This window comes from Typopeltis vanoorti, chromosome 22 (assembly GCF_054136105.1).
Source record: "Typopeltis vanoorti isolate ZY-2024b chromosome 22, IOZ_Tvanoo_1.0, whole genome shotgun sequence".
Taxonomy (NCBI): Eukaryota; Metazoa; Arthropoda; class Arachnida; order Uropygi; family Thelyphonidae; genus Typopeltis; species Typopeltis vanoorti.
Genome location: NC_143570.1, coordinates 19,980,000 through 19,999,830, shown reverse-complemented (window position 1 = coordinate 19,999,830; position 19,831 = coordinate 19,980,000). Strand labels below are relative to the sequence as shown.

At 36.0% G+C, this 19,831-nt stretch overlaps 1 protein-coding gene across 2 annotated transcripts in view; it reads right to left on the bottom strand.

The window, feature by feature from the left end:
- The window catches only part of LOC150094195 (dnaJ homolog subfamily C member 8), a 215,275-nt gene extending 206,875 nt beyond the window's left edge, over positions 1–8,400 (bottom strand). For both annotated transcript variants that reach the window (XM_090412443.1, XM_090412442.1), the window contains exon 1: positions 8,307–8,400. In XM_090412443.1, the coding sequence (XP_090268569.1) occupies positions 8,307–8,396 (90 nt within the window). In that variant the 5' untranslated portion in view covers positions 8,397–8,400. The remainder of the gene's footprint in view (positions 1–8,306) is intronic.
- Between the last annotated feature and the right edge of the window lie 11,431 nt (positions 8,401–19,831).

Below are 19,831 nucleotides of genomic sequence, written 5' to 3'. Positions count from 1 at the left end.
GAGTCAAAAGACTCATCGAGGGGAAGTTCCCCCTAAGAAACACAAAGTCTATCATACCACTCCTTAAACTCATTGACCGTTCTCTCTCTCTCACCACTCCATCAGCAATGCATTCCATGGTTCAACCACCCTCCATGCAAAGAAACTACTCCTCACCCTCTTGCTCACAGATTCTTTTTGTAACTTCCAGGGATGGCCTCTTGTCATCACTCCTTCCTGCTGTTCAACCAAGCAAAAGAACTCCCCAGTATCAACCCTGTAACCACCTCTCAACAGTTTAAAAGTCTCAATCATATCACCTCTCCTCCTCCTATCCGCCAAACTCTGCAGTCCACATTCCCTCAGCTGATCCTCATAACTATCATTGTACAGTCCTGAAACCATCTTTGTTATTTGCCTTTGTACCCTTTCCACAGTTAATTTATCCCCTTCAAATCCTGGGGACCAAATCTGAGAACAATAGTCTTCTAAATGTGGTCTCTCTGCAGGTCAGCATCCTTCTCATTATTGCAGCAATCCTCTGTGTTACCTTCACCACCTTTGCAATATGTCCTGTAAATTTCAGGTTTCTATCAATCATCAACCCCAGATCTCTTGTCTCCCCTACTTCCTCCAGTATAACTCCTCCCATAAAGTATGCAGTGTTCCATCGATGTTTCCCAAACCTCAAGACCTTAAATTTTGCTGCATTAAACCGACACCCCCCATTCATTTGCTCATCTATCTAGCTTATTCAAATCCTCTTGCAGGGCTGCCACATCACATCTGCACTATTACTAAAAATCCTTCCCAGCTTCGCATCATCCGCAAACAACTGAACATCCCTTTGCAATCCACTGACAATATCATTGATATAAAGGTTAAACAATATAGATCCCAGTACTGAGCCCTGTGGGACCCCATTTCTAACCCTCTGCTTCCTTGAAATTGCCCCACCATACACAACTCTCTGATACCTATCGGACAGCCAATCCTGAATCCAGTTGACCAATCTGACATCCAGACCCATGTTCTGCAACTCGAATATCAGCTTATCATGTGGCACCCTGTCAAATGCCTTCGCTAAGTGTAAGAAAATGGCAGTATATGCCTGTCCCTCATCTAATGCTCTTGTAACTTGATTATAAAAGACTAGCATACTGCTAAAACAAGAGTGCCCCTTCACAAATCCATGTTGACTCTAACAGATAACATTACTCTCATCTGCCCAATGCTGTATACGGTCCTTCACTACTTTCTCCAAGATCTTACTAACTACCGATGACACACAAACTGGCCTATAATTAGACACTTCCAGTCTGCTACCGCCATATGGCACTATCTTACCTTCCTTCCATTCCATGGGCACCTTTCCCGTAGTCAGACTTTCATTGAAAAGCCAGGTCAAAGGATGAAATAATCCAGTAAAGTGTTCATTGAACAATTCCACTATGTCCTCTGCATCAGTCACTCTATTCCCATTTTTATCCCACAATATCATTCTTCCACAGTCATTTCTCCTCCTACTGGCCACATATCTAAAAAATTCCCTAGGATTTTCTTTGGATCTTAGGGCCAATCTCCTCTCATATTCCAGTTTCGTCTTCCTTACCATACTAGTCATTGTTCTGGTCTGTGTCTTATACTCTTCATGCATCTTCTCATCACCTGTCTCCTTATATCTCTTTCATAGCCTCTTTTTCGCATGCAATTCCTGTTTAATATTGTTTGTCATCCACTTTACTCCAAATTGTGTCCTCTTCTTCACTCGTGGTATACAACTTACCATTGCTGCTAACAAATATTCTTTCATAATTTCCCATGCACTAATGATATCCAGGCCTTCCAATTCCTCCCTCCATGAAACTTCCTGAAGTTGACGTCTTAGACTATTATAATCACCTGTCTTATAATTCCACATACGTTCCCTTCCCTTTGATACTCCTGCATGTATATTCATTTTCCAAGTCAAAACCATATGGTCACTCTCTCCAACTGGTGGGAGAGATTATCAACTATTATCAGTTATTATCAACTCTTCTGATACTATAACCAAATTCAAAACTCTTATTCCCTCTATTACATGTTGCCTAAGACATTTGTCCCTCAAGACTTCTAGAAATTCCATTCCCTTATTGCTACATGCATCTTCCTCTCCCCAGTTTATACTACTGTAGTTAAAATCTCCCATAACAATCATTCTTCTTGCACTTGCCAAACTCAACTGTCTAAACATTTCCTGATCCCCACCCTCTGTGCTCCTGGGTCTATAGCAACACCCCACTACATATCCTGTCTTGCCCACCTCTACCTCACACCATATGCTTTCAAAATAATTAGTGCCACTGCATTCCACTCTTAGAGGACATAGGTCGTCACTTATCATACGCAGTACTCCACCACCACGCTTTCCCTTCCTATCCTGCCGAAAAATGCTGTACCCAGCGACTTCTATTCCTGTCATTATATCCTCTTCTGTCAACCACGTCTCAGTGATCCCAATAATTTTTGGCCAGGCTGATGCTATCTGCACCACCAATTCCTCTCCTTTATTCCGGATACTCCTGGCATTAGTATAAAGCATATAAATGCCGTTGTTTCTATGCCAAGCATTATCCCCTCAAGACTCCACTGGGCTCAGTGTTAGCTGATGTCGTTCCCCTTCTCCCAAGTACCCATTCCCACAAGAGGCCACCCCTATTACTATCCTCCCTGGGACACACTGACTTTTTCAGAACAGCAATTTCTCCAGATGCCTACATCCTTCCTCATTCAAATGTAAACAGTCTCTCACATACAATTCTTCTCTGTCCTCAAACGCACTCCAAGTATCCACATATTCCAGTCCTCTCGTCACACATTCTAGCTATTATGTCATTCAATATTACCACTCTTCTGCTCAGCTCGTCATTATCATACCTAGGCAACACACACATACCATCTTTCCTCTCTGTGTCTTCTTTTGTACCACCTCAAGCAAGAATCTCATATCTCTCGCTGCCCTATTTACACCACCACTCAAGTCATTTGTTCCCACCATCACAATCATCTCATCCACCCTTTCACCTCTCTTAACTGCCAAAGCCACACTTTCTGTCATTCCTCCTGGCAAACACTCCTCGCATCCTATCTTGAATACCATGGATCATTGAGTCCCCATACATTATACCTCTTACCATTCCCTCTCTCCTATTGTTTCCATTTTCTCCTCTTCTTTCATTCCCAGACCTCTCTCTCATTCCCTCTCTCCTACCGTTTCCATTTTCTCCTCTTCTAGCACTCCCATACCCACCCCCCTCTCATTCCGTCTCTCCTACTGTTTCCATTCTTTCCTCTTCTAGCACTCCCACACCCCTCTCTCATTCCATCTCTCCTATTGTTTCCATTCTCTCCTCTTCTAGCATTCCCATACCTCTCTCTTCTACTGTTTCCATTCTCTCCTCTTCTAGCACTCTCATACCGCTCTCTCTCTTTCCTACTGTTTCCATTCTCTCCTCTTCTAGCACTCCCATCTCTCTCTCCTACTGTTACCATTCTCTCCATTTCCACATCCAATTCCATTCTCTCCTCTCATTCCCAAAACTCTCTCCCACCCACCCCCACTCTGATTTGCCTTGCATTTATCCCTTCCATTTTCCTAATCTCATCTTTCATACTTCTCCCAAGATATTCCATCTCCTCAATCTCCCTGTGCAGGTCAGTCACTCTTAATCAAAATTCACTCTCCCAAACAAAACCATCTCCTAAACTTTCAGTCACTCATGCCTTCTACACTATCAACTATTATTTTCTCATTCATTTTTTTTTTTTCTTCATTCTCTCCTATCACACTACTCATCTTCCGGTATTCATTTCCCGTTCCTGGAGCAACAAGGTCGGTTATTGAGATATCTACTGCATTTATTTCCTCCCACTGCCTACACTTTATGCACACACGTACCCCCCCCCACCTCTCACAAGTCAGATATCCAATTCTCGAGACGCACACATACTGCAAGTACTGCATGCCACAAACTCCTTTATTATATTGCTTATAATAGAGTTCTTAAATAGTCAATACTATTTTCAGAAAATGAAGTAACAGGAAATAATACAGGAAAACCTAGCATAATGCAAATTCAATATGTGTGATTGAGTGAAATGATACTAATTCCTGCTTTAAGCAAGTGATTAATCAGTTAATGCATTTTTTTTGTTATGCAAAATTTTACATTACACAAAATTTTTTGTCATCAATCTGCAGCAAGAGTAGGCGGTGGCTGGTGACACTCGGCACTTGACTCAAAGCTATCATCCCATGTGCAAACTCTGTTCTTTTGCTTTAATTTAGATACCCATAAGGCTTTATTATATTCAACCCATGATATGGAAAAGAGGAAGACTGATAAAGAAAGCAGCAGTAATAAAAGGAGAAGAAAAGTAATTATGTTAGAGGAAAAGCTGGAAGTCATTAATGATTTATGGGAGTTAAGCAAACTCCCATCATTTGGTCTACCTGCTCACCTCTGCACTTGGGCTGCCAGCTTTCTGACTGGACGTTCACTTTGGATGATGGTGGATGGTTACTTATTTTCTGAGTATACAACCAATGCAGGAGTTTAAAAAGAGTGTTCTCTCACCCAACCCTATTACTTCTATATATCAATGACTATTCCAGCAGACTACCAATCCAATACATAGTTTTGCTGATGACAACACACCAGAATCCTTTCTTTTATTTGACAAACCCAGAAATGCACAAATCACCACAATCTCTAGAGCCCTAACCACTACCACTTTAGATACAGATCTCCAAAACATTCACCAGTGGGATTTGGATAATTTTGTCAATTTCAATGCAAGCAAAACACAATCCTGTCTTATATCACACAGAAAAAAGAGCCCTTCTCTTCTAGCCTTACTTCTGACAAAATCCAAATCTTCATGCATGATGCAATTTATCTTCTTGGGATAACACTAACCTCAAATTCCTCTTGGCACAAGCATATGACAAATATTGCCTGCTCTGCCTCCAAAAGATTAAGTTTTCTTGCTCAATCAAAGCATTACTTTAACTCCAAACGGCTCCTAACTTTATACAAATCACAAATCCATCCAACCATTGAATAACAAATCTGGAATTGTGGTGCCTCCAAAGAGGTCAGTAGAGATAATGAACTATAATAAATTTAGTTTAATCCTTTATCCAAGTGTAAGCAAACAAAGTTTGCGCCTGAAGTATCTTCAGGACCGAGGCAACTCGTAGCATTATACATGTCTGCAAGGAGATCTGCTTTGCATTATGGGAGATACTGAGACAAGGAGTGATGAGAGCTTGGTCCATTTACCACAAGTTGCCTCAGTCCCAAAGATACTTCAGGTGCAAACTTTGTTTGCTTACTTGGATAAAGGATTAAACTATTTATTATAGTCTAACCAAGTGGGAAAAAAAAAAAAAATTCCAAGATAATGGACTCTGTATAAAAAATCTGGGTACAATAGTCCATGTGTGGCCTAATCAAAGCCTTATACAGTGGAATAAGAATTTCCCTACTTCTATAAGTCAGTGTGCTCTGCATCATTCCTAGAAGCCTTTGTGTTGTCTTCACAATTTTGGCAATGTATCCCCTAAATTTCAGATCCGTATCCACTATCCCCCCCCAGAAGGGGGTGAAATGAAGATGAAAATAAAACCATGTTTTCGATGATTGTGTTTGTTTATTAACAAAAATGAAGTACTTTATAATATATAGACTATACTGTATATATACAGAATGACTTTATGGTTGTTAAATTCTTATTATTAAGGAATGAGTGGTATATTTAAAAATCATACTCGGAGCTCCTTTTTCTAATTAGCACAAAAAGGAACACATGGGCTATCAGCAGCAGCCCTGCAAAAGTTTTTTTTTTTTTTTTTTTTTTTTTTTAAAGTATGGTTCACACCCACAAGATTATTATAAACCTATTATAATAGGTTTATAATAATACGATAGGTGGGCTAAGGATTTTTTGTCATTTTTTTAAATAAATTTTATATATTTTTACACAATCCAGAACCCCTGTTCTAGAGACCAAATGGAATTTTTTCGAGCCACTTCCAGCCTCCGATAAGCAAGACGATGATATCTAGAACAGTCACAATTAGCAGAACAATCACAAACATCCATAACCATGGCAGCATTAGAACTCGTAACCTATTGGTTGGAGAGCGAGCACACTAATCATTCGGCCAACCAGGCTTGCCAAGTTAGATAACGTAGGTGTGAAATGGAAGAATGAAGAGATTAAGCCATGCAATACAGAGGAAGAAGCATTATAGAGGCAACATAAGCTGAGTGGTAATAATCAGTTAAATGAGGAGTGCAAAGAGGCAAGGATGGTGACTCATTTAATAAGGGTAGCAAAAGTGCAGTATAAACAGCAGTCAGCTGATGAAAAAAAAACCTAGGAATTTCTTTATGTAGGCATTAAAAAATAAATAAATAAATAAATGATTATGGAAGAATAACAGAGACTGAGATACTGCATGAGCAGCTGATAGTTATTTCATCCTTGTGAAAATTCATCTTGAGGATGTTTGCAAGCAATGGAAGAAGAGAAGAGACTGGCTGAGTGAATAAGAGATATATGGGGGAAGACTGAGTAAACGATGTTAATAAGGCTGTGTGACTTGATATATCACCATGTGTTTTGAAAGCATGTGCTAAGGAGCTGACATTTGCCTTGGCATATCTGTTTAATGAATCTTACATTGGATCAAGTTCCAGAGGAGTGGAAAGAAGCTAAGACGCAGACATGTGCTGGCTGGGATTGGGATACATGAGCAAAATTTAAAATTAACATCAAACAGAAAACATCAGTATGTCAGGAATTGAGGTTCAAGTGTTGGAGAGGTTAATGAGAACCAGGATCCACAATTCAGTTAACAACAATGGTATTATCTTTGATGGACAGGGCAGATTTCCTAGTTTTAGAAATCTGCTTATTTATTACAATAAGGTGACAGGTACAATTGACAAAGCAGATTGATAAAAAGTAGTATACCTACATTTAAAAAGTTTTTGATTGATTGCTACATGATCAGTTGATAGTTAACTGAAATAGATTGGGCTAGATATTAGATTAGTCCACTGGATAAGAAATTGGCTATCTGATAGGTATCAGCAAGTTGTGTATGGGGGTAAAGGAGGGGGGGGAGACAATATCCCACTAATGGTGTGTCACAGGGATATATTTTAGGGCTTTTTCTGTTGAACCTGTATGTTAATGATACTGGGGAAGGTTGGAATGGGGATATTCTGTTTATTGTAGATAATACAAAGTCAGGAAAAACTATGAAGACTACTGCAGATGTGGCTTTACAAGAGGATCTGAAGATAGCACCGAGGCAGCTAGTCAATGTTGCAAACCATAAAACTTCAAAAGTCAGAAAACAAAGATGGGATGTAGAGTATACACTTGATGGAGACATTTTGGAGGAGGTGGAGGAAATAAGAGATTCGAAGGTGATGGTGGATGGGGATCTAAAATTTAGAGGACAGTATAATGAATTATGCCAATGACATAGAAGACATTGAGTTGCAGAAGTAAAGAGATACTGGTTAAATTGTACAAGGCCTTGATTAAGTCACATGGACTACTGTACAGAGATTTAGTCATCTGGTTTTTCAAAAGGATGAAGAGGTGTTGGATGGGCAATTGACTAAGGTAGTTTCTGGTCTCTGCAATGATGAGAGGTTGAGAAGATACAATTTACAGAGTTCTTATCTGATTAACACTGACGAGGGTTTTAACAGAATGGTGAAGCAAGAGATCATCCCTGGAAGCAGTATAAAAAGAGTGTGAGCAAAGGAGTGAGAAGAAGATTTTTTGCATTGAGTGGTGAAAGACTGGAATACATTTGCCTGAGAGCCTGAACTGTATGAAAACTTTCCTGACCACTGACATTACTTTTCCATACTCAACTCTCTGATATCTATCCAACGGCTAGCTAGCCGTTGGATAGATATCCGCTGCATATAACAATGATGACTGTGTGGTTAGGTATGTAATCTCATATATAAAGAAATTTTGGTCTTAATATCCATTAGAATATTAAAAATTGGCTGGCGTAACAAACTACATGCATTTATATGTGCTTTGGGTAGTACAAAAAAAATATAAAAATTTTTCCGAATAACAAGAAATTCACTTTGCAATTTTTGACCAAGCTTACAGTTCTAAAATGTTGACACAAAGCCATGGAAGAACATGACAAAAAATTTTAATAGTCCACAAACAAATGATCTACTTATAATTTCAGTGTGTGCAACATGCTTAATTATATATACACATAAATTTGTTACCTCCACATAAAAATTCTGAAAAAGGGAATCTGATGAATCGCCAGTATTATTACACGAACCGCTAGGTAACGGAATATTTAAAGGATCCATGTTGAATTCTGTTTGCATTTTAGGGAACCAGATATCACATAGAGGGCACCAGTATCTCAAACATCGGGCAGACGCTAAGTTGCTTTTATTAGATTTGGGAACGTTCAAGTCTCATCCAAAGAAAAGCCGGACGGATTAAAAGATCACAATTCAGGAAAAGGTAAACGAAATTGGAAAAAGGAACACATAATGAAGATTGCGACATGGAATGTGGGAAGCATCGCATACAAAGAAGAGGAACTTGATAAACAATTAAACCAAGCTAACATGTATATATTCGTAGTAACAGAAACAAAGAAAAAACAAAAAGGTACAAAAGAAACAAACAACTATATACAAATCTACAGTGGGGTAAAAAAAGAAGAAAAAGCAAAAGCAGGTATAATGATCATGGTACATAAATCTCTAAAGAACAATATTGCATATTACAGTAGTTGAGTAGACGATTTGAGAATACACACTTCTTCTGCAGCTTGTCCCACTTAGTGGGGTAGCTGTTAATGATGAATCTCCGCATACTATATCCTACACGGAGGGAGTATACACATTTTTCCCCCACCAATGCCTCACGGCTAGACAGAATATACATAAGCCAGCATCTAAAGTCCACTGTTAAGGAAGTTTACCATGCACCACTAACTTTTAGTGACCACCACTTGGTCAAGGCTAAACTGTCCCTTGAGACCTTAGACAGCAACACATATACTAACAGAAACTACCCGCTATGGAAACTAAATAACAGCATTATTAACACAGATCAATTTACATCGAAAATTAAACAAATACTAGACAATGTTAAAAAAATAACAAATGTAACGGAGACATGGAACAAATTTAAAATACAAGTAAAAAAAGCCGCCATAAAGATAGAGAAACAAAAAAAAAAATACAACACAAACAAAGAAAAACTAAACATAATTAAAGAACTAATGCAGAAGTACAACATAAACAGAACACTCCCAGAAAATAAAATACCCATTAAATGCACTCAAAGCAAAACTAAAACAAATTGAAATAAAAGAGGCTGAAGGGGCCTGGGTTCGCGCTAAAATAAAAACAATGGAACAAGATGAAGGAAGGACCAAAGCTGCGTGGCTCTTTGAAGAGCAAAAAAAGCAGAAAGCGCAATTTAATAAAATAAAACACGAGGGGTTAGAAATCGAGGGAGATGCAAATCTCCTCCGATTCTTCCACTCACAATACACGAATACATTCTCTGAAAAAGAAAATGACGAAACAGAAACACAAAACTTCTTGACACAACTACCAAGACTCACAGACAAGGAAGCAGAACACCTAGACTCACCAATCACGCCAACAGAATGCAAGAAAATCATAAAATCCCTATCATTACACAAATCCCCAGGACCAGACGGCCTCACTGCGGAGTTTTACAAAGCGTACTACCCCCTGTTTGAGACACTATTTGGGATAATGCTATCCGAAATACACAATTCGGAGAGCATCCCAGAACATTTCGAAAGAAAAAGAAAGAAAGACACAGCAAACAACGAAAGGACACAATGGAGAGGAATTACACTCCTCAATACAGACCAAAAAATTTTAACTAAAATTATTTCTGAAAGAGTGCAGAGACACATAAACCAGATCATATACAAATCCCAAACCTGCGGAATAAAAGGCCGAAAAATAGAGGACAATATCCTTCAAATTCGATGTATATACGAGCACTACCAGGCAACACAACAACCATGTCTACTGGTAGGTCTCGACATTGAAAAGGCCTTTGACTCGGTGAGTCATCATTATCTACATGAAGTCATGAAAGCTGCAGGTTTTGGGAAAAAATTTCAGAATCTGATTTCAAATATTTACATCACAGCAGAGTCTCGCCTAATCATAAACAAGAAACTGTCTGCACCAGTCAAAATTAAATGCTCAGTCAGACAGGGAGACAGTCTCTCTATGATCCTCTTTGGTCTCGCCTTAGAGCCGGTGATACGAGAAATATCGAAGCATCCCGGCATAGCGGGCACTCACATAGGAGACGAAAGAAAAACAAAAGTGCTCGCCTATGCCGATGATGTAACACTAACCGTAACTACAGCCGTGTCCTTCATACAGCATACTCAAAAAATTCGAAAAAGCGTCAGCATTCAAAGTAAACCTTCACAAGTGCCGTGCGATATTCGTTGGCAGGTGGGTAAAAAGGCCTACTATGCCGAACGACATAAAAATAAACAAACACCTTCCACTTGTGGGGATCGTCATAGGGGAACAAATCCAACACAACACACAATGGGAGCTTGCACATATAAAAATAACCAAGAAAATTACACAGATGAGACACAGACAACTATCACTAACAAGTAAAGTTAAAACATGCTATCAATACTTACTGTCTAAGATATGGTATCTCATGAACAATACCAACTACAACGGACAAGAAGTAGACAGAATACATAGAGAGTGTGCAAAATTCATCTGGGGTTCTAAATACGAACCCATCAGAAGATCCACAATATTCCATGACATTGAGGCGGGAGAACTCGGCTTAATAAACGTACACCTCCCGCCTCAATGTCATGGAATATTGTGGATCTTCTGATGGGTTCGTGCGAGAGCAAAACTCATAGAGAGAGCTTACACAGAGGAAAAAGCGTGGAGCGCATATATAATATATTATATGCAGAAGATAATGCCCGACAAAGTAATATGTTCCCTTTCGCATTCGAGTGGCAAAACACCAAGAATGTTCCACGAGATTGCGGAAGGTTAGAACTTTATTAACAAATACATGGGAATAAACGAATTCTTGAAGATGAGACCTAAAGCAGCACACATCAAACTCACGCGCACAGTTATACCACCACCACAACACCGGGAGATTGAAAGAGGGACATTAAGACTATCAAATGCACTTAAAAAAAGCTTTCAATCTGCCCATAAACTCAAAATTAAAAACATTCTACTACAAAGTACACCACGCTTGTTTGCCCACCAAAATATGGTGCACAGCGAAAGGATCCCTCTTCAAGGCCCCGCCAGATGTCATTTTTTCCCCCAACCAGAAACACTTTACCACTTAATGATGTACTGTCCTCACACCTCCCGAATATGGAACACAGTTCAAACATTCATAAAACACAAACAACCCTTTACAGAACACACATTATACTGGTTAAACGAAGGTAACATTAACACAACTAAAGCAATCATTATTATAACAACCATGTACTCGATTTGGACATACAGATGCGACAAAATTTACGGAAGGGAAACAGGACCAGTCATACTCAAGAAAATAAACAACATGTTAAAAGAAACAATTACAGATACCATAAACAGAAACAAAATAACAAAACACCAATGCGGCAAATAGGTCTCATCTCAGAATTCGAAGAACCAACAGCAAATCATAGAAATAAAGGACCCACCATAAATTAAAAAAAAAAAAAAAAAACCCATAAAACACACATATACACGATAAAATAAATATACATAAGCGAAAGAAAAGCATATTGTAAACTTTTTCATTAAGCTGTATAATTACTTGTACATTAATTGCTTTATGCTATAATTAGTTGCAGTTCTGTGCATAATATTTGTCAACCATAGAGGCTGTAGTTTAATTTTATGTATCAAAAATGTCAATGACAGTTTATATAGTGGAAGAACTTGATGACATTTTACTGATCCGGTGGGTAACTCAAATCTCTGCCAAAATGTAACCCTCTCCTTCTATGTTAGAACAAACACTACATATGTATATAGACAGTTGCAATCTGAAAGTGATAATAATGAAGCAATAAACCATGTAATGATATGCAAAAACAAGTTTTAGTAATTATATGTTAAGAATATTTATGATATGTAAAGTAACTACATGTGTATGTATAAATATGGTATATGTAAATAGCGCTTAACACTTCATGATAAGTCAATAATGTATAATCCAAACTATATCTGTATAATCCAAACTGTATATGTATAATGTACAATCCAAAATGTACATTACACTGTAAATGTATAATGTACAATCCAAAATGTTTACAGTCCAAATGTAAAATTGTCAAGTCAAACATAACAAAGGTCTATAAAGAAGTGCCTCCGAAAGAATAATTATATGTATTATAAGTAAAATAGTCATATGCATTGAAGACGTATTATATGTAAAGTAGTAATAGGTATATATATGTATATATATATATATATATATATATATATATATATATATATATATATATATATATATATATATATATATATATATATATATATATATATGTGTGTGTGTGTGTGTGTGTGTGTGTGTGTGTGTGTGTGTGTGTGTGTGTGTGTGTGTGTGTGTGTGTGTGTGTGAATGTACATACATGTATAAATATGTATATTTATATATGAATATTGTCAGATTAGTTAACAATATTAAATCCATTATTGTATATTTTAAAACAAACCTCACAAGAGATAATAACGTAGATCGAATCCCATATGTAATTGGAAATATACCACAAAAATATAGGAATTTCGTTATAAAAAGTAAATATGATTTATGGAAATAGAAATGTGACTGGTAACTTAAATTCATAATACAGAATTCCATGGATAGTAAAGTTATGTTACATTAAAAGAAAAATACTGCTCAACTCGTAAAACGGACTGTAGGAAGAAGCAGGCACTAAGCAGATTATGATGTTAAAAATAAGGAAAAATAAATTGTACATAATATATATTATTAAGATATCAAGAAATATAAATCAAAATGCCAATTAGAATAAGCATTCTATGTACAAATGTATATATTGTAAATAGTTGTATATATATTTATTTTGATTGTACATAGATGCTTTAGTGTTAATAAAATATGTTAATGATGAATCTCCTCCTGTCTTCAGCTGTCACCACATCCAAGTTCTTCATCCTCAAGTCCTCTTCTACCATCTCCCTCCCTCTCTTCTTTGGCCGCCAACGCTTCCTCCTTCCTTGCAAATCCATCTGAATGACCTTTCTTCCCACATATTCGTCCTCCCTCCTAATCATATGACCAAACCATCTCAACCTTGTCTCCTGTATCTTCGCTCCTAAGTTCGTAACTTTCACTGTTTCCCTCACAGAGTCATTTCTCAGACGATCCTTTCTAGTCACACCACAATCCACCTACGCATTCTCATCTCTGCTACCTCCATCCTGCTGATGTTATTTTTGCTCAGGGTCACAGTTTCCATAGCATACGTCTATGAGCATCTGCAATGATCGCTAATTCATAAGTAGTATAATAATAGAAGACATGACACAACATAAATAAAAAATAATAAATTTTAATTAGGAAAAGATTTTTGGAAAATTTTCTACGTTTTTTTTTCTCCTTTTTCTTTGGTGGATCCAGGGCCCCTTGACCCTCCTCTGGGTGCGCCACTGGTATATTATAACTATTTCAATGAACGACTAATAGAAATTATATATATATATATATATATATATATATATACACAGTATATCATATGTGGCCTCAATGTCTTGAATCTAATTTCTATTAGTCTTTCATTGAAATTATAACTGGTATATTATAACTATTTCAATGAAAGACTAATAGAAATTATATATATATATATATATATATATATATATATATATATATATATATATATATATATATATATATATATATATATATATATATATATATATATACACAGTATATCATATGTGGCCTCAATGTCTTGAATCTAATTTCTATTAGTCTTTCATTGAAATAGTTATAATATACCATGATTTATGGAAATAGAAATGTGACTGGTAACTTAAATTCATAATACAGAATTCCATGGTTAGTAAAGTTATGTTACATTAAAAGAAAAATACTGCTCAACTCATGTAAAACGGACTGTAGGAAGACTACTAGCAGGAGATTTAAATGCCAGAATAGGAAACAAAAAAAATACAAAACAAACATAGGTAAATTTGGCGAAGATACATATAATCAAAACGGTCACAGACTGTGAGATTTCATTTATAATATCAGAATAATGAATTCAGTGTTTAAACACAAGGAAATGCATAAATATACTTGGTCAGCAGAGGATGCAAATCAGGAATTGACTACATTATCGCAAATTTTAAAATAGTGGAGTTAATTTTACACGTAAGAGCATATCGAGGATTTGAATTAAACTCTGATTGTTATATAGTATCAGCAAAAATTCGATTTAAACCAAAGTGGCTAAAATACATAAAATTGAAAATTCTTATCAACCGAGTTACACAATTTCTTCATTACAGTATCCCGAGGTTAGACAACAATATCAAAAATACGCAAACTTAAAAACAGAAACCACACAGGAATCAAATCACATAGAAGAAGAATGGGAAAATTTGAAACAAATGCTCACAAAAGCAGCAACAGAAAGCTTAGGAATAAAGCGCAAATGGGGTAGAAAAAGAGGAACTACGAGACTGGAACAAAAAAATAGAAAATATAATAAAAACAGAAAAACGACAGTTACCAGAAATGGCTAAATTATAAAAACAGGGCAATTGCAAAATGCGAAGCAAGGAAAAAACATAGACAGCGAGCGAGCGAGCGAGCGAGAGAGAGAGAGAGAGAGAGAGAGAGAGAGAGAGAGAGAGATGGAACAATTTCGTAACAGAACTAGAAAAGGATATATTTAAGCCACAATCCAAAACCTATCAAGTAATAAATTACATGAATAAAGAAATAAAATAAAACATAAAAATACAAACAATAAATTTAGAAAAATGGGTTAGCTATTTCCAAAATCTCTGGACAGATAGATGAGAACAATGAAATAAAATTTTATGAAACAGAGAATGACCTAAGAGAAAATATCACAATGTTAGAACTTAAAAATACAATAAAGAAGATGAAAAATACGAGAACACCAATAGAAGACAATATAAATATAGAACAATACAAAAATGGAGGTGAAAAATTTCATGAAAAACTTCTAAAATTTTTAACATGGTTTGGATGTCTGGAAAAACTCCTAACTCTTGAAAAAAACCACTGGTTATCCCAATCTATAAAAAGGGAAATAAAAACGATTGCAATAACTATGGGGGAAATTAGTCTTCTAAATACAGGATATAAAATACAGGTAACCCTCGTATAACACGGATGTTAGGTTCCATAGAAATGGCGCATTATAGAAATCGCGTTATGCGAGACTCAGATCACATAGAAAAAGTAGGGTTAGGTTCCGAAATCGCTTTTTTTTTTTTAAGATTATATAAACAGTGACATATCAAACAAAAAAATATTTTTATTTAATTTCGAGTAATTCATGTAAATTAAGAAAACATAAATTATGAAACAAAATACATAGTATAAAATAAAAAATAATAAATTGTACCTAAACTTCATTGCACAGAATGCATAAATGTTTTAGGCAAAATAAAATAAAGTGTATATTTTAAGAGTCGTCACTCTCTTCAAAATTAACATTATGTATATTTTTGTTGGATATGTCACTGTTTATATAATCTTAAAAAAAAAAAGGATTTCGGAACCTAACCCTACTTTTTTTATGTGATCTGAGTCTCACATAACGCGATTTATATAATTTATATTACGAGTGGCCGGACGTCGTCATCACTTGATATCTATTGGACATCATTTGTATAATTCTCATTGCATACTTCGGTTGCTTTAGTTATCAAGAAGTCAGTAATAAGACCTTTCTTACCACTACGCGGCACTTTTTATTTTTATTAAGTTCATAATACGGTGCTAAACAAATATCCAATTGTCACTGAATTTTCCGGAGTGCTCCATTGAAAGATCATTATCCATAAAATAAATTTCTTGCCAAGTTCAATCCTTCTGCTAATTTCTTTAAACTGAATTCTTTAACGGATTCATCGCAATCAGAATCTTTGGCAGAACCGTCCCTGCATTTGGTTCGACGTCATATATTAATTGTACCAGTTCCTCCTCATTTAAATCTATTTCTTTATCAATTAATTCACTAATTTCGTTTTCAATCATATCGCGAAAGCGCTCTAAGTGGCCATTACTATAATAATAATTTTTTTTTACATAAAAAAAGCATTACATATTGTATGTAACTCACCAAAAAATAAAGTGCTCAGCTTGAGATTAACACACTCATGATTTTTAATGCGCTTTCCTAGCAGAAAGCGAAGACAATTTTCAACAATAAATATTTTATACGGCAAACAATTGACGTACATGTGTGCTAAAGTCTATTTCCCCTAATATAAATTCGCTACTTATAACTACATGCGCGATTGGACAGGCGCAAATTTAACTAAGATAAAATTTGATTTTTAAGTAGCGCGTTGAAAAATATAGATAAAGGATTACTACAATTTGTAGATCGTCTTATATCGAAACCGCGTTGTATAAGTACCGCGTTATACTAGGGTTACCTGTATATGCAGGAATATTAAAAGAGAAGCTAAACAGTATTGTAGAGGACAAACCATAGGAAGAACAAAACAGTTTCCGAAAAGCCTTTGACAAAATTAGTAGACAAAAATTGTTTAAAATATGAACCGATTTAAATATACCAAACCAACTTTTACAATCCATTCAAGAAATAAAAAAAAAAAAAAAAATCAGCTAACTCCTTTTTGTATCCGTATAGCGAGTAGGCGAGACCGTTTTAGTCCTAGCTAATTTTGGAGACTGAGTGGGCAGTTCAATCTCCACTGGTAGCCAATCAGAGACTGGCCCAAGGCTGTCACTAAGTAATTAATATCACTAATTACTAATTGATCGGTTCGCCGTGAAGAAGGCGGCTAGCAAGTGCCACCATCTCGTGGTCCCTAACCCTAACACAATATTTATTCAAGAAATATATTATTATTATCATTATTATTACATGACACCTCCAGGGAGTCCAGGGACTCATCTTGGGCGGGCGCACTACTCTACTTCGCCAAATACATCTCATACTATCCACTACTACTTATTTCTCCAACTACGACACTACTACCATCAACGCCATCATCGCCCATCATCACCAACAACAGCATTTTTTTCTGTAAATTGCGTGTATTCTGAAGGTCGATTTGTCTGTACGCGGGATGAAAAACCCGGCTTTCTGGGAGGAAAAAAACCTGCTACCACCATATGAGATCAGCTAACTCACCTTCAACTGAAAAAGCCCATATAAGTATTCCCCTCGTCACGACGAGAATCGAACTCAGGGCTTTTCAAAGAAAAGGGCGCAATGTTCCTCTGTTCTTCCAATTGCGCAACGGCGGCTATAGAAATATATACAAGAAATAAAATAGCAGTTAAACTAGAACACATCTCAGAATGGAAAGATATATCAAGGGGCGTACGACAAGAGGAGTACGCAAGAGGCGAGAGGGTTCAAGGATGTACCCTCTCACCTCTGCTTTTCAATATATATATAAATAAAATTATAACAATCTGGAAACAGTATAATCCATTTGGTTATTTGTATACCATGTAGATGATCAAATAGTATTAGCTACATCAGAAGATGATTTACAAAGGTCATTAAATGATACCTCAAGACAATATAATATGACAATATCTAAAGAAAGAAAAAAAAAACCAAAAATAATGGCATTTAAAGGAGAAACCCAACAAGTGAAACAGCGATAGATAATGTGATTTACCATACAAAGAAGAAAAAGGCATAGACACTAAAATATCAAACTTTGTCAAAGTAAATGGCATAATAAATAATATATTTAAGCCATCCCTAGTACAAAAGCACACTAGAATCAGATTATGTAATGTCTTGTCAAAATCAACTCTACTATACGGAAGCGAAACATGGACCATAAAAAGAAAAGGTGAAACGAATTCAAACATTTTCTCGGAAAAACATCTAAATATACCAAGTGGGAACATGAACAAATTAAAACATTTTACAATCTCTGAATATAAAACCAATTAATTACTACATAAGACAACATAAACAACAATGGATAAAACATTTAAATGGAATGGACAACAACGGACTACCGAAAATATTATACATATATAAAATAGGTGGGAAAAGAAGAATCGGAATACCAAGAAAGAGATGGCATGAGACAGGAACAGGCCACCTTGCCTAAAATCCATCTCATGAAGAAGGTAAGAATAGATATACATACGTTGCACATAACCCTGTATTACTGTGAAACCTACGAGTGTTTCTAGGGGAAAGATGATTATCAGCAGTAAAAATTTAAACAATTTCTACTAAACAAGTAGACAAACTATTTTCGAGATTTGAAGTGAAAAAACTAGACTGCTTTCGTAGCAGAACTGTGGCCAGTAAAATAAATACATATAATAGCAAAATAAAAATGAGTCGAAATCTGACATGTTCCCTAATCGAGGGGGGGGGAGATAAAAAAATAAAATAAAGAATTTGGACGTCAGTAAAATGGTCAAAACATATTTTATAACTGCTTCACAAACTTCATTTAAATATATCTTCTTTCAGCTTGAATTTATAAAACTTTCTGAAAGGATTTTATTTTTTTATTTCATTTATTTATTTATATGCTTTATTTTACAAGAAATTATTTGTGCAAGGCCCTTCGTAGTAACGTTGCCTTCTGATTAGGAAAACCCAAGGTCTGTTCGCAATGTATCGCAAGAGTAACATCTATAGAAATTATTTATTAGGTTGAGATAAAATATGGAGAGTTAGAGAAAGTAGATCATAACGCAGCGCAAGTGTAGCTTAGTGGAAGTGACATATCTAGATCGCCCTAAGAAACTGATCCATGTATAATTAGTGATAGTCTTGTGCTAGCTATCTCTAATTGGCTACACGTAGAGTTTGAACTCTCCCCCCTCAGTCCAAAACGCGAGGGCTTAAATGTCCTCACTTAATGCCTATATGGGAATAATAGGGGTTGGTTGATTTGATTAGAAATTCTTTTCACATCGAATTGTAGTCTGATAAAAAGATGATAATTATCAATACATTTTTCATTATGAGAAATATGCTTAATCATGGAGGTTATTCTGATGAAAGGATTATTGTTTGCTCGTGTGATAGGACTTGTTTATTATTATTATTATTATCATTTTATTCACATAATTGATACACAGATAACTATTGGAATGACTTTGGTGTGTTTAAGCCACAGTCGGCCAACTTCGATTGCCAGATCTCGACATTTAGTAATTTTTTCCAGTTCTTTGTTGTTGATGTTGTTATCACTGGGTGCTGCAATATCGATAATCCAAACCTGTCGATGTTCGATAATTGTAATGTCAGGTCTATTGTGTTCCAAATGACGATCAGTTTGTATTCTAAAATCCCAGAGAATTTTCGGTTTCCAATACAGTCTCTATTTTATGCTGCCACCAGTTATCAGAAGTAGGAAAGCCTTATTTTTTGCAAACATGCCACTGAACTATTTTGGCCACTTGATCATGGCGGTATTTATAGTCAGTTTGAGCTATTTTGCTGCAGGCACTGATCTGATGTTCTACAGTCTCATCTTTCTGA